This window comes from Camelina sativa, chromosome 14, assembly GCF_030686135.1.
Source record: "Camelina sativa cultivar CO46 ecotype springtype chromosome 14, ASM3068613v1".
Classification (NCBI taxonomy): Eukaryota; Viridiplantae; Streptophyta; class Magnoliopsida; order Brassicales; family Brassicaceae; genus Camelina; species Camelina sativa.
Window position 1 is genome coordinate 33,044,024 of NC_141893.1, and position 13,670 is coordinate 33,057,693.

Sequence of the window (13,670 nt, forward strand, 5' to 3'; positions counted from 1 at the left end):
TAACCCTAATTTGCGATCCAAAATCAAAGAACCCTAATCATAAAACACTAATCACGAATCCAAACCCTTCCTCTGATTCCAGATCAATCAATTCCAAACTCTTCCTTCTGATTCCAAATTCTCATTCCAAATTCCTTTGTCGTTTCAGCATATCGGGAGAGAAAGAGAGAGAGGAAAAGAGGATTATTTTTTTGTTTTATATTATTATGTTCGGCCAACAGAAACACGACACGTATCGTCTTTTATAACACAATCGGGTATACTATATAAGGGGCTCCCTTAAGTTTTTTTTTTTTTACTTCTGATTTATTTTTTTTGATTCAAAACCCTTAAAACTCTTCTAAGAGCTTACCGATAAAGAAGGTGTAAAGGCAACAAACTAATATTTTACCTTTTCTTAATAGAGAAGCCTTTTTACATATTATGCCAATCTCAAGAATTGAATTTAGTTTGATCAACTAAATTTAACGGTCGTGATTAGTTTTATATACGGTTACGAGAGCTAAATTTTAATAGTGGGCCTCATTGCAAGCCCATTATAAATGGGAGGGGGGAGGGGGGAGGGGGGGGGGGGGGGGCTTTAGGGACTTTAATGACCTTAAGTCTCTCTAATTCTCTTTCTCAATTTTTTCTTTTGTAAGAAAGTCTTTACCTTTTTGTTCTCAAGCTTTCCTCAACTCTCAAACTCCAGGTTCGGAAATATTTTACGTTTCTCTGCGATTGGTTCCTTGTAGGTAGATTTCAGATTTCGGCTTCTTAATTCCACTAGCTGTTCATATATAGCTGTTGTTTGCTTTGGTGCTCGAAACGTTTTTTTTTTTTTTTCTATCAAGGAATTGAGATTTTATTTAGGGTTTTTGGACTTCCGTGTTTGCAGATGGCGAGCAATATCATTATGTTCGAGGATATCTTCGTGGTCAATAAGCTAGACCCTGATGGTAAAAAGTTCGATAAAGGTATTTACTTTCTTAAACCTCGCCACTTAAATCGACGATTTTTTCAGTAGCTGTCTCGTTTCTGTTTTGGTGAATGAGTTCTTTCGTTCGTTTATCCCTTTTGTTTTTGGTCTGAGTGATTGGGTACTGTGGAAAAATCTGAACCTTCAAAGTCTTTAGTCTTCAAATTGAGTAGCTTTCTTTGAAACCTACAATGATTTGTGTCGTGGGGGGTTTGTTGTGTTTGGTTGCAGTTACTCGCGTTGAAGCTACGAGCCACAACTTGGAAATGTTTATGCATCTAGATGTTAACACAGAGGTTTATCCATTGGCTGTTGGTGATAAGTTCACACTTGCTATGGCTCCCACGCTGAATCTCGATGGAACCCCTGATACCGGATATTTTACCCCGGTAATAAAGCTACTGCCTTGTTTGCTTGATCTGTTTTGTGTATATACACACTCTCTTGTTTGCTTGGCTAGAACCCGTATTAAGATTTGACCAGGATATAACTGTAAATGCTTAATGGTTGATATTACAACTCTGTTGGCTGAATTGAGAAGCCTGTATATCTAGGAATAAGAGTAAACATTTGTAATTTTAACAAGCTTTGGTGACTTGAATCTTGATAATCCAAATTTGAAAACCAAGAATGTTTGTTTACTCATCTGATCAATAATCTTATGTTTAAGTTTTCATCTCGATAATATATAATAGGGAGCAAAGAAAACACTTGCGGATAAGTATGAATACATCATGCACGGGAAGCTTTACAAGATCTCCGAGCGTGACGGCAAAACTCCACAAGCGTAAGACCTAGACCCTTGAAATCAAAGTAATTCAGTGTTTACCCAAATAGATCCAATTCAACTTACAGAATCTAACCATCATGTTTTGGTTTCTTTCGTTAAATTGTGTGATTCCAGAGAGCTGTATGTTTCATTTGGCGGCCTCCTGATGTTGCTTAAGGGAGATCCAGCTCACATTTCTCACTTTGAACTCGACCAGAGGCTCTTCCTACTCATGAGGAAGCTGTGAGATGCCATTGTCTGATCATGACCCGGCATATTCCGCTTAGAAACCGAATTAGCAGAGAGAGAGCTTGATCTAATTTACTTTTGCTACTTCCAACTTATGTTATTTTGATGAAGCAACTCTTGTGTAGAAGCAACTTCTTCCGTACCGGTTTAACATCCTATTCCACAATTTGACTGCTCCCATAAAATGTGTTTGTAGCACTTTAGCTATATGGAAAATAAGCATTTGAGAACAAGAACATAAAGAAAACACAGACAAAGACACATTAGTTCTTAAGCTATGGAAGATAGCCAATTTGTACTTGTGCACAGCACTCTTTATCTTCTAACAATATGAAAATCCAATAAACATTCAAAAAAGTTTAGATTCTGATCGTATCCTATACTTTGAGAGTCTGAGACCATGAGAGTATATTTTGAACGGTCGATATATTAGTCTCAAAACCCGAGCAGATCAAGATTCGGTTTTAATGTCGGTGAGGCCCATTTAAAGCTCATGAAGAAGCCTTTTAAAAGCTAAATATTTTCGAGTTGAAGAATAGAAAAAAAAGGAAGTAGAATAGCGGGAATACTGGAATTATTAGGAGGTGTCAGACTTGTTCTCCGGTGACGCTCTGACGAAGAAGACGACGAAGCGTACGAGTGTGTTTTGCTATATACGCTTAGTTTTAGAGGTAGCTTGATTTAAAAGTAGCGAAAGAGAATTTGAGAGAGAGAAGGAGGCGACGAAGGGATTAGAGATGCTAGGACATCGGAAGAATAAATGGACGGCGGAAGAAGAGGAGGCGCTTGTCGCCGGAATAGCCAAGCACGGTTCTGGAAAATGGGCGAATATCATAGAAGATCCCGAGTTTGCGCCTCATCTTCTAGATCGCACTAACATTAACCTCAAGGTATGTATGTCAATTCGTAAATTCCCAAAAAAAATCTGCCATAGAAATCGATTTTGAGATTAGGGATCGTAATTTTGGTCTTCAATGTTTGGTTTTTGTGTTGTCTTTGTTGCGCAATTCCAAAGGATAAATGGCGAAATATGAAAAATCGTGTGGGGAATATGGAGAAATCAATGGCACATACACTCAAATCTGCTCTTGTTGTTGTTAGCAACGAGTCTTCTCCAAGTAGTTCATCAGATATGATCAATGATACTAGGTTTGTTACCTTTGGTGATTCTGTTCTTTGATTTCTGTGTGTTTTCTCTAGGTTTAACAGCTTCTGCTGACACCTTCTTCTTTTATCTTGTTGCAAGGTACGTTCCAATGGTTTTTGAGGCTATATCAACAATCAAGGATGAGAATGGTTCTGATCTCAAGGAGATTCTCAGCTTTATCGAGGTGAAGAGGATATTTATTACATTGAAGTCTTTGTTTTTCATGGTTTATGTTTGACATTCATTTTCATTACTCAGTTTATCTTAATTTCTTGGTAGAGTTATATCCTTGGGTTTCATTAGGCTAGTTTTTTGTCTGGATACGAAAGCTAGGATTTCAGTAATGGGTCACAACGGATAGAACATACAGATTTTTTGGATAGTTATCTGACAATCGGTTGGTAACTTCTAAGCCTCTAAGGTCGTAGATATATATGTGTAGTGAGTAGTCTACCAAAACCATGATGACTGCAGACATTCTGATACCATTTGAAATAGCGTTACCAACCTTCCTGTTGGAACCTCTTTGTTGCGCTCAGTTACTGCAACTTTACGAAATGGTCAACAAATTCAGACCCAGGAAATGTTCTAAGTGTGGGTCTTGTTTCCTCCTTATAACATTTGACCCCAATCATGAATCCTTTGCCTTCACCAATGCTGTTGGATTACGTTCTCTTCTCTAGTTTAATCCATTGTATCCTGGTTCAAGCTTTGAGATAATAGTTTGCATATCTCTCATATTTATGTTCAATCATAACACCAAGACTATGATTTACGTTGAATTCAGATGGACGTTAATCTTTGTGGTTGATCAATTGCAGGAACGACATGAGGTTCCAAAAACCATTAAGAAACTGTTGAGTAGCAGCCTAAGAATCCTTGTTTCTCAAGACAGACTCAAAAAGGTAACGTTTTGTTTTTTCTTGATGCGAGGTTTGTCACAAGCCTATCTACTTTTCTCCAGACCCCCCTCATCTATTTGACAAGATGAAGTAAAAGAAATTTGATTTGTGTTATATTGTTTTATTAACTCAAAAAGTACTTCACAAATGCAGGTACGAAATCGTTACAAAATCTCCACAACGAAAGCTGATAAACCAACACACATCCTGCATCCAAAAGATTCCACGAACCCACCAGAGCTACCAAGCACTTATGTGATATCAACAAAACTAAAAGAATCACAGGAGATAGATGCAGCAGCAAATAAAGTTGCAGAACGAATCAATGAGTGGGCAGAAGAATTTGACGTAATCTTACTTCTATGTACTTTTTGTTGCTCATTCAATTTAACGGTATCATAGCACCTAAAGATACGATGTCAGTTGAAAGTTAATTCTCTGCGGTTGATCAACTTCAGGTCGGGTACGAGGAGCGACAAGACTTGAGGATGTTTTTGAGTGAGTGCCTGAAAATTCTCGTTTCTCGAGGCAAACTGGAAAAGGTATCTTTATATTAACTGCACAGTTATTTATTGATGCATCATCTATTACAAGAACAAGATCGATAAGACATGTGTTCATAAGTAAATGTCAAGTTTGGATTATTACTATTAGATAAAAATCAGAAGAGCTTGGATAATGCAGGTACTAGATCGCTACAAGATGTCAGAATTAGAAAGCAAAGTGTTGGAAATAGCACCAGAGGTTGTAGCAATGAAACTAGCAGAGTCAGATAACAAAAGGTTGATAGCAGCAGAGGCATTGGAAGAAGAACGACGAATGCACAAGTTGGTAGAAGAAAGCAACACGATGCTTCAGTTATGCTTAGAAATCCACCAACAATGTAATCTCAAGAAACCTACATGGCACATATCGATTGACATCATATCATCATCATCATCATGATCATCACTGTCGTTTGCTTTGGTCCTTGCAGGTGCTTGTGGGGAAGAGGTTGTTCTACGGTAGTAGACGCGAGCATATAGTACTCGTTTGGTTCAGTTATAGATAAGTGATTTCATATGACTTTCTAACCAACTTAGTGTGTGTGTCCAGTTGTGTTTTTGTAGATAAGTTGTAGTGAGGAACTAATGTTTTGTTAGTGTTTAGCATTTTAAATAGAGATATAAATTGATTTTTTTTTTTTTCTCTAGAAAGTGATGTGTCCGTCTATTCTCTATTTGAGTCTTGAGAATGCTTTGCTACGTCATAAAGCATCAAAAGGTGCTGGAAAGTATAAAAAGCTTTACAAAGAAATTTTGATCTATTTTTTTCCAATGAAAAAAAAGTTGGTATGGTGTAATCATATTTCTACTTGAAAACAACTTTGTGATTTGATATATTCTTTTACGTGTTGGTAATGCAATTGCGATTCATAATCCTTTTTGACATTGGTGTAAAATAAGTTTATTTCCAGTTTTCCACACGAGAAAATTTTAGGAAAAATCTCAAATTGAAAAGGAAAGAGGAATGTAGGGGTAAAATTGGAAATACAGAAAAGTGAGGAAAAGGAAAACCCTAAGGTCACAGAGATTAATATAAAAAAAAAAGGGAGGAGTATAAAAGGTGGGTAACACGTATCGGTTCTGTCTCTCTCTACCTCAAATTTTTTATTTTGCATCCTTCGATCTCTATTATCTCTCTACACAACCAGATCCGAGTTTCCGAGATTTCAAGAAGCTACCTAACAACAAAGTCCTTTACTTTTGCTCTCAAAGCTTTCATCTTTCATTCAACTACTTAAGCTCCAGGTTTGTAATTCTCTCTTTCTTCTTCTCTGTTATTTGTTCCTTTTGTGTTTAGATAGAACGATTGGATCTCTTTGCGATGGATTTGGTTCGGATTCCTTCTGGGTCGGTTTCAAAGTTTTAAATTTTGATGCCTTGTAAATCTGTGATTCAACTAGTTGCTCAAACCCTTCAAATCCTTTATTTCACTCGATTTGATTTTGGGGCAGATTGGTTAAGCTTTTTGATTGTTCGATACTTCTGGAGAGGTAGATATTGTTTTTGAATGGTATCTATGATATTTGGATGAACCATATTTTTCTCCTGACATCTAATAAATTCAGATATTAATGCTTGTCTTCCTCTCTTTATGGACTTCGAGTTTGGCTATTCTGTTACATTCTTGCTTCTTGTACAACTCTATGGATGATGGCTAGATGGCTTGTTCAATTTATCTTTAGCTATTTTTCGGATCTAACACGTTGTCTCTTTTGTTTATTGTTGTAGTATGGCAGGAACAGCACCAGAAGGAACACAGTTTGATACGCGTCAGTTTGACCAGAGGCTTAATGAAGTGTAAGTCCATAACATCTATATAATTTCAATACTCTGTTGTGATTTGATTTTTCCGTATTTGCTAATCTTGATTTTTTTCTTTTTGTGCAGCCTCGATGGACAGGATGAGTTCTTCACCTCATATGATGAAGTCCATGAGAGCTTTGATGCCATGGGTCTGCAAGAGAATCTTCTTAGGGGTATCTATGCTTACGGTAAGTGAGGAACAAACAACTATAGAAACAATACTTTTGTTTGTGTGTGTTTATGTTGGGTTTCCTATAAATTTCATCTCATGTGGATATTTTTTCTAGGTTTTGAAAAGCCTTCTGCTATTCAGCAAAGAGGAATTGTACCCTTTTGCAAGGGTCTTGATGTGATCCAGCAGGCACAGTCTGGTACTGGAAAAACCGCCACTTTCTGCTCTGGCGTCTTGCAGCAGCTTGACTATACCCTTGTCCAGTGCCAGGCTCTCGTTTTGGCTCCTACCCGAGAGCTTGCTCAGCAGATTGAGAAGGTCATGCGTGCCCTCGGTGACTACATCGGCGTCAAGGTTCATGCCTGTGTTGGTGGAACCAGCGTCCGTGAGGATCAGCGCATTCTCCAGGCTGGTGTTCATGTCGTCGTTGGAACTCCTGGTCGTGTGTTTGACATGCTTCGAAGACAATCTCTTCGCGCTGACTCCATCAAGATGTTTGTCCTTGATGAAGCTGATGAGATGCTCTCCCGTGGTTTCAAGGATCAGGTTTGTCTTTCCTTTACAAAATTTGATCATATACCTAGTATGTTTGTTTGTTATGAAAGTGTGATCATGACTTGGTTTTATGTTGTTTTCTGGTGAATTTTGCAGATCTATGACATATTCCAGCTTCTCCCACCTAAGATTCAGGTTGGAGTATTCTCAGCAACGATGCCACCAGAAGCTCTTGAGATCACAAGAAAATTCATGAGCAAACCAGTGAGAATCTTGGTGAAGCGTGATGAGCTCACACTTGAAGGTATCAAGCAATTCTACGTGAACGTGGAGAAGGAAGAGTGGAAGCTCGAGACTCTCTGCGATCTCTATGAGACTCTAGCCATCACGCAGAGTGTCATCTTCGTCAACACTCGTCGCAAGGTGGACTGGCTCACAGACAAAATGAGAAGCCGGGACCACACAGTCTCAGCTACTCATGGAGACATGGACCAAAACACAAGAGACATCATCATGAGAGAATTCAGGTCTGGTTCTTCCCGTGTTCTCATCACAACCGATCTCTTGGCTCGTGGTATTGATGTGCAGCAAGTCTCTCTGGTCATCAATTTTGACCTCCCAACTCAGCCGGAGAACTACCTTCACCGTATCGGAAGAAGTGGAAGGTTCGGGAGAAAGGGTGTGGCCATTAACTTTGTGACTCGTGATGATGAAAGAATGCTGTTCGATATTCAGAAATTCTACAATGTGGTCGTTGAGGAGCTGCCATCAAACGTGGCCGATTTGCTGTGAAGAAGAAGAAGAAAGGTTATTTGTTTTTCAAGTTTCTTATTTGAGTTTTGACCCGTTCCTCTTTCTCTTTCTCTCTCTGAAAGTCTGAATCATCCATACATCTTTTTTTTCATTCTCTAGTATTCATCAACTTTGTGAAACATATGTCCCTTCTGACCATTTTTCGTTTAAATCACATGCAATATTTATTTCTTCGATTGTGTATATGATAGAGATGCTTTGCCTGTTTTACGGTTTTGTCTCAGAATTACTTCATCTCATTCTATAGTTTTAGTTCACGTTTGGTAATACTGTGATGTGAATACCATCGGGAAAGAAAACGTCAACCATGTCTAATCAGCAATCACATCTCTTTTTTCGTCTTTTCGTTAGTGTAAAACACACACAAACACAATACATTCCCCTCTTTCTTGTACGTTTGTCTAAATTGTATAAAACCATTTTTGATTAGTCAAGATCATATATAAATTAAAAAAAAAAAAGTCTCTTTTCTTTCATCTAACACGAATCCAATTTTCTCATTCTTCATCTGATGATTTCCCGAGAAAAATGTCACAGTAAATATATATTTAAAAAAACGTACTTGGTCTCCATCATATCAAGTCTGTTGTGAGGTTGAAGATGTATCATTAGACGATGTTCCACTCATTACACTTAAAACTGAATGCTTCCTTTGAAGCTTTCCCCTTAGCTGCCTGATCTTAGCATCAACTCGAGCCGTGAACCCAATCTTTGTCTTCTCTCTCGCCTTTGACTTCTCTCGTTTCCACATTCGTTCATCCTCTACATCAATCCTGAAATGCTTGATCTCTTGTATAATGTGATGGTCAAGAGGGTTCACTGATCTTTGGTATGAAATGTGGAACAAGTAAGGAAGTGTTGTGGCGGCTATGACCAGTAGTGAAGTTAGCCAGAAGATGGGTGCAGGCGCTAGAGTCTCGGCCAGCATGTGAAAGATGTTACCGGAGAGTTTTGGTGGTAACATACCGTAAAGAGCGAGGAAGACGTACCAAGCTCCTATGCTTCCCCAAATCATTACGTGTTGGATCCAAGTGAAGTGACTCATGGTTAAAGCTATTTGAACATTTACTGCCCAGATGATGCATGTGAACATGGCAGTTCCCATTGCATTCATGTCTGCGGTTTGGCCATCTGAGCGGAATGATTGGACATGGAAGATTCCAATGTTCAGTGTAAAGATGACTATGGATGCGTAAACTCCATTCCCCATCCATCCAAGGATTCTGTACCAGTCGAAGAAGAGGTTCTTGGGGCCTTGTTGATACAATGCAGGGAACTAGAAAAAGAAGACAGTCCAAGAAATGAATCAAGATTTGAGAAGGTTTGCATTTTTATGTGAAAGGTGATGGAGAGGACTTTATAAGTACCTGTAAGCAGACATCAGATGGAACATCTTGTTCAAAAACTCCGAGGGAAATGACGGGGAGAGAAGTGAGAACAACGTTGAAGAGTAATAAGTAAGAGTCATTGTAAATTGATTGACCAGAAAACCCCGTAAAGGCTTCGAAGTAGAAGAGAGTTAGACCAAAGGTTATGTTCTTGTAGAAGAAATAACAAATCTGTGAAAATAACAATAACGAATCAAGATCAAGTATATATATTATGCTGTCTGGTGAGTTAGATCAATGCATATGTTACCATCTGAGCTATTCGTTTGTAGCACCAGTGTCCGTGGACAACAAGTAGTCTCTCAAGAAACCGAAACTGGGCTATGGAGAAGTCACTTGCCATTACAGCCTGCATAGAAACAGAAACTAATATTCTCAGAAAAAACCAACAAAACTTAACCATATCTCACTGTGCTGAAGAAAAGTTTGTTCAAGCACCTGCATGCCTTCAACGCCACTGATTCCAACACCAATATCAGCTTCTTGAATCATTCCAACATCATTTGCACCATCTCCGATTGCCAAAGTTGTTTTTCCTGTTCCTTCTTTGGCTAGCCTTGTCACCTAAAAAACCAAAATAAACAAATATGGTTATGTGTGCGTCCATGTCATGTTCTGAAATCAGTAAAGATGATTATACGTACAAGTGCTTTCTGTTTGGGAGAGACACGACAGCATATCACTGATGCACAGTCAACTGCAAGGGCAAGAAACTGATACTTGACATCATCTTTCAAAGCATATGTAAGTGTCTTTCCATCAATGATCAAAGCAAATGCTGCATGTGGATCTTTTTCAATTTTGATCATCTGTGAAGCATTTGTGATCTGCATCAATATGCTCTCCTTTGCAGCCTGACCATAAATAAGTTTTGGTATCACATACAAGATTCTACTATAACAGTAAATGTAAGTTTTTTCATGATAGCATCGACCTAATACATACAGCTTCAGAGTTTTGTGCTGATTCCTCTACATTTGCAAATGAAATAGATATCTGCTTCATACCCTGTCGAAGTAAACTGCAAGCATATCTGCAGTTGGCCAACCAAAGAACTCAATTAGCTCACTTAGTCTCAGAAAACTACATATAAAATAAACACAGTTGAGGAGTCTATGGTATACATCAGTAACAAAGAAGAACAAACCCTATGTTTATTGCAGTCTCCATCTTATCTCCTGTCAAAACCCATATCTTAAGACCAGCTTGGGCTAGGTTATCTATGCATTGAGGTACCTGAAGTGAACTAACAAAAAGTAAGTTGAACAGGATTTTTGAAAGGCCGCTTCATTTAATATAATCACAGTAAATTGAACTATGCTTCATACCCCTTTTTGCAGTTTATCCTCCACAGCAGTAGCTCCCACAAGGATCAGTTCCTTCTCCATCATATCTGATACCTTCTCAAGCATTTCATCTCTATCAGCTCCAACTGAGGTTTTTGCTTTGTGAAATTCACTGTTCCATGCTGAATACTCAGTCTCATCAAGCTTTCTGTAACCAAGTGCCAATGTGCGTAAACCAGCTTCACCATATACATTCAAGTGCTTGGAAGTAGCTCCTAGATACTCTTTTCCATTCTTTGATAAACGATCAAATATAATGCTGCAGGAAAAAAAAACATTAAATTTTGGTTAGAAGAGTAATTATGAAAAGCAAAACTGGAACTGGCTTGAAGTTATGCAATCAAACCTGTCAGCTCCTTTACAGAGTAGAAGAATCTGCCCTTCCTCATCTCTGACAATTGCAGACATTCTTTTTCTTTTGCTAGTGAAGTCTAATAGATTCAATATTTTGTATTCTCTGTAAAATAACCAACACATGACATTACACATCTATACGCAGAGAGATCAACAAAATATCAAACATGGAAATGATTAAGTTACACACAGTCTCACCTAACAACTGGCTGGCCTGAAGATAAAAACCGTTCAGCAATAAACACACTTGACTGAGTTCGCTTAGTAAACTCAAAACCAAACTCCCTAGAAGCAACAAGGAAAGCAACTTCATCAGGAGACTCAGCTTCATAAGTAAACTTCCCAGTATCTTCATCAACCTCAGGAATTGCAGTATGACAAACTGCGAGTATACGGAAAAACATCAAAATGTCATCTGAGTTAGGCTCATTTAACCAGTTCTCATCCATTAGACGGTTATCTTCAAAACTAAAACCCTTAACACCAGTGGTCTTCTTCTGATCCTTTTCGTCGCTAGCAGTGACTACAGTCTCCAGTTCAAATTCTACTGACGTCTTGCTGGCAAGTTTTGCGTACCGTTGTGTCCTGCCTTTAGTCGCTGGAAGGTTAGTAACTTCTTCACCTTTCTCCTCAAGATCCATGGCCATCTGCTTAGCAGCAGCTAGTTCAACTTCACTGGCACGGACACCATAAGAAGTACCCGCAATTGAGCATTTCAGAAAGTCCATCTGATTACATGTCAAAGTTCCTGTTTTATCAGAAAGGATGGTATCAACTTGTCCCAGCTCTTCGTTTAAGTTCGACGTGCGTGCTTGAGCAGGAGTCCCACTCTGACTATCATACAACTGCAAGTCTTGGTTTATGAAATGTGCTTGCAAGACTTTAACTACCTCGATGGAAACATACAACGAGATGGGAATCAAGTAACCATAAAGCAAGAGAGCAGTGATCAAATGAACAACCCAAGCATACAGAGGATTAGTAGGATTTGTTAAGCTCTCAGGCTTGTCTGGCCGCAAGTACCACCAATCTGCCATCAAGAGCTTTGTCATCACAGCAAATCCAAGAGAACTGATGAAGGAAACAGTCAAGAGAAGGGCAAAGAGAGTGTATATAATGTAATCCATTCTCTTTTCAATCCTGCTTCTCTTTGAAGGAGACTTTGTTGAGTTCTGCATTACTTTTGTGTCATGACCAGTAAAGACCACCACCCCATAGATATAAGCCGTGTTCCTGAGCTTTGAGTCTCTCAAGAGAATCTGGTTAGGATCAAGTGGATAAACCTGGCCATCACACTCAAGATTACCAACAAAGGTATACAGGTTCGGATTAGGATCTTCGCATTTGATCGTTCCAGAGAAGTTCTGAAAAGATTCATCCTTCTCCAAAGCCAAAGTAGCATCCAAACATCTCTTTACTTTCAAGTTAGTTTCTCCGTCTAAGTTCATCGTCTCCACGTAACAGATCCCATCCTCATAACTCGAAGACAACAAGAACAAATCAGCCGGGAAAAACTCATCCTTCTCCACCCTTACAACATCTCCCACACGGATCTTTTTCCACGCCCTACGTCCAAACTCCCCACTCCCTTTGTGAACACTAGCTTTCCTAGAGTTCACCGCAACGTCCTGCATGAAGCGGCGCCAATCCTCCAAGGCCTCTTTACCCATACTAAGCCCAACAACGAAAACCAAAGGAGCAATCATGCTCCATTTGTTAAAAGGGGAGAGAGGAAACACAGAGAGGATGGCAGCAACTAAAAAGTAGAAGTTGGCAACGCGGTGGAATTGCTCGTACAAGCATTTAGGTAAGAAGGTGAGCAAGTTATACCTAGTGGTGGATACATAGTTTGAACGGTACCTAAGGAGTTTAGTAGCCAAATGCAAATGAGGCTGGTTACAATGAACGATTCTGGTGTAACCAGGACCGTTAATAACATGAGGACCTTGGTCATCAAGAGTTTTAGGCCTAAGACATCTAAAGGTATAGAAGTGGCTTTTTCGAATCCTTGATCTAATTCTACGACGAGCCATTAAATTATTTACTCTTCACCTCAAAATCGTAAGACAAACACCATTAACTGTCGTCCTTGATACTGCCAAAACGTATAAATTAGTTAGCACATACCAAAATATGATCCAGATTCTATTTAAAAAAAATCTGAATTTAGGTTTGAAAAAAATCTATATGGAATGGAATCCTCCGAAAATGGGGTGCATCTAACCCTCCCAAAACTTGTAACACAAGACAGAGAGAGAGAATCCCTTGAAGATCACGTCATTGAAGGTTAAAGGAAAGAGAGATTAGTGATCGGAGAAAAATTTAAATCGCGAGAGAGAGAGAGAGAGAGATTACCTGAAATCGGTAGGGTCGTTTATGATCAACACGAAGAAACACGTTTTTTCTTTACCTCAGGAACGAATAAAAAAGTTTGGTGTGGTGGCTAAACGAGAGAGGGAGAGAGAGATCCAAACAGAGAAATGAAGGGAGAAGAGAAGAGAGGGCTCCTCTGGTTCTGTCTCTCTCTCTCTCTCTCTATTGTCTAAACAAGGAAGAGAGGGTTAGAGGTTAATCTCTCCTTCTCCTTCCTTCACTCTCTCCTCTCTTGACTGCATTTGCAAAACTCTCAAATCCAACGCAGCAATTCTCCTTTCCTATTTTTAATTTCTTATTTTTTTGTTTTCTTTTTCTAATTAATACCTTAATTACTTCTGTCCAAAAAGTTACCA

General features: G+C 38.9%; 4 protein-coding genes and 1 non-coding gene across 9 annotated transcripts; 4 read left to right on the forward strand and 1 right to left on the reverse strand.

Annotated features, from left to right (window-relative positions):
• The first annotated feature begins 562 nt into the window (after positions 1-562).
• Positions 563-2,161, forward strand: LOC104742947 (DNA-directed RNA polymerases II, IV and V subunit 8B). Of its 3 annotated transcripts, none has more exons than XM_010464034.3 (5): positions 563-691; positions 878-956; positions 1,190-1,347; positions 1,654-1,745; positions 1,863-2,161. In XM_010464034.3, exons 2-5 carry the CDS (start codon positions 878-880, stop codon positions 1,972-1,974), a joined length of 441 nt encoding a protein of 146 aa, XP_010462336.1. In that variant the 5' UTR covers positions 563-691; the 3' UTR covers positions 1,975-2,161. The 3 variants fall into 3 exon arrangements, with proteins under 3 accessions (XP_010462336.1, XP_087339937.1, XP_010462337.1); XM_087483811.1 differs by having other exon boundaries at positions 566-730; XM_010464035.3 differs by having other exon boundaries at positions 569-734.
• A 189-nt stretch (positions 2,162-2,350) lies between these two features.
• Positions 2,351-5,321, forward strand: LOC104742948 (telomere repeat-binding factor 5-like). The gene is made up of 8 exons (XM_087483810.1): positions 2,351-2,866; positions 2,992-3,125; positions 3,223-3,307; positions 3,945-4,028; positions 4,179-4,373; positions 4,484-4,567; positions 4,710-4,908; positions 5,002-5,321. Exons 1-8 carry the CDS (start codon positions 2,714-2,716, stop codon positions 5,031-5,033), a joined length of 966 nt encoding a protein of 321 aa, XP_087339936.1. The 5' UTR covers positions 2,351-2,713; the 3' UTR covers positions 5,034-5,321.
• LOC104742950 (eukaryotic initiation factor 4A-1) lies at positions 5,200-8,024 on the forward strand. Its single transcript, XM_087483809.1, has 5 exons — positions 5,200-5,815; positions 6,299-6,367; positions 6,458-6,561; positions 6,661-7,091; positions 7,197-8,024. Exons 2-5 carry the CDS (start codon positions 6,300-6,302, stop codon positions 7,830-7,832), a joined length of 1,239 nt encoding a protein of 412 aa, XP_087339935.1. The 5' UTR covers positions 5,200-5,815; position 6,299; the 3' UTR covers positions 7,833-8,024.
• On the forward strand, positions 6,089-6,194 carry LOC147928952 (small nucleolar RNA snoR98). Its single transcript, XR_015581194.1, has one exon. It is a non-coding gene; the product is annotated as a small nucleolar RNA snoR98 (small nucleolar RNA).
• Positions 8,025-8,259: 235 nt separating the features above from the next.
• On the reverse strand, positions 8,260-13,654 carry LOC104742949 (phospholipid-transporting ATPase 6). 3 transcript variants are annotated; one of them, XM_087483808.1, is made up of 12 exons: positions 13,297-13,644; positions 13,166-13,205; positions 11,140-13,036; positions 10,934-11,044; positions 10,570-10,846; positions 10,389-10,477; positions 10,187-10,274; positions 9,886-10,095; positions 9,680-9,805; positions 9,492-9,590; positions 9,221-9,412; positions 8,260-9,129 (listed from the first exon to the last, which is right to left on the reverse strand). In XM_087483808.1, exons 3-12 carry the CDS (start codon positions 12,972-12,974, stop codon positions 8,431-8,433), a joined length of 3,726 nt encoding a protein of 1,241 aa, XP_087339934.1. In that variant the 5' UTR covers positions 12,975-13,036; positions 13,166-13,205; positions 13,297-13,644; the 3' UTR covers positions 8,260-8,430. The 3 variants fall into 3 exon arrangements, 2 of the variants coding, with proteins under 2 accessions (XP_087339934.1, XP_010462342.1); XR_015579735.1 differs by lacking the exon at positions 13,166-13,205 and having other exon boundaries at positions 10,366-10,477; positions 13,297-13,575; XM_010464040.2 differs by lacking the exon at positions 13,166-13,205 and having other exon boundaries at positions 13,297-13,654.
• Positions 13,655-13,670: the final 16 nt, after the last annotated feature.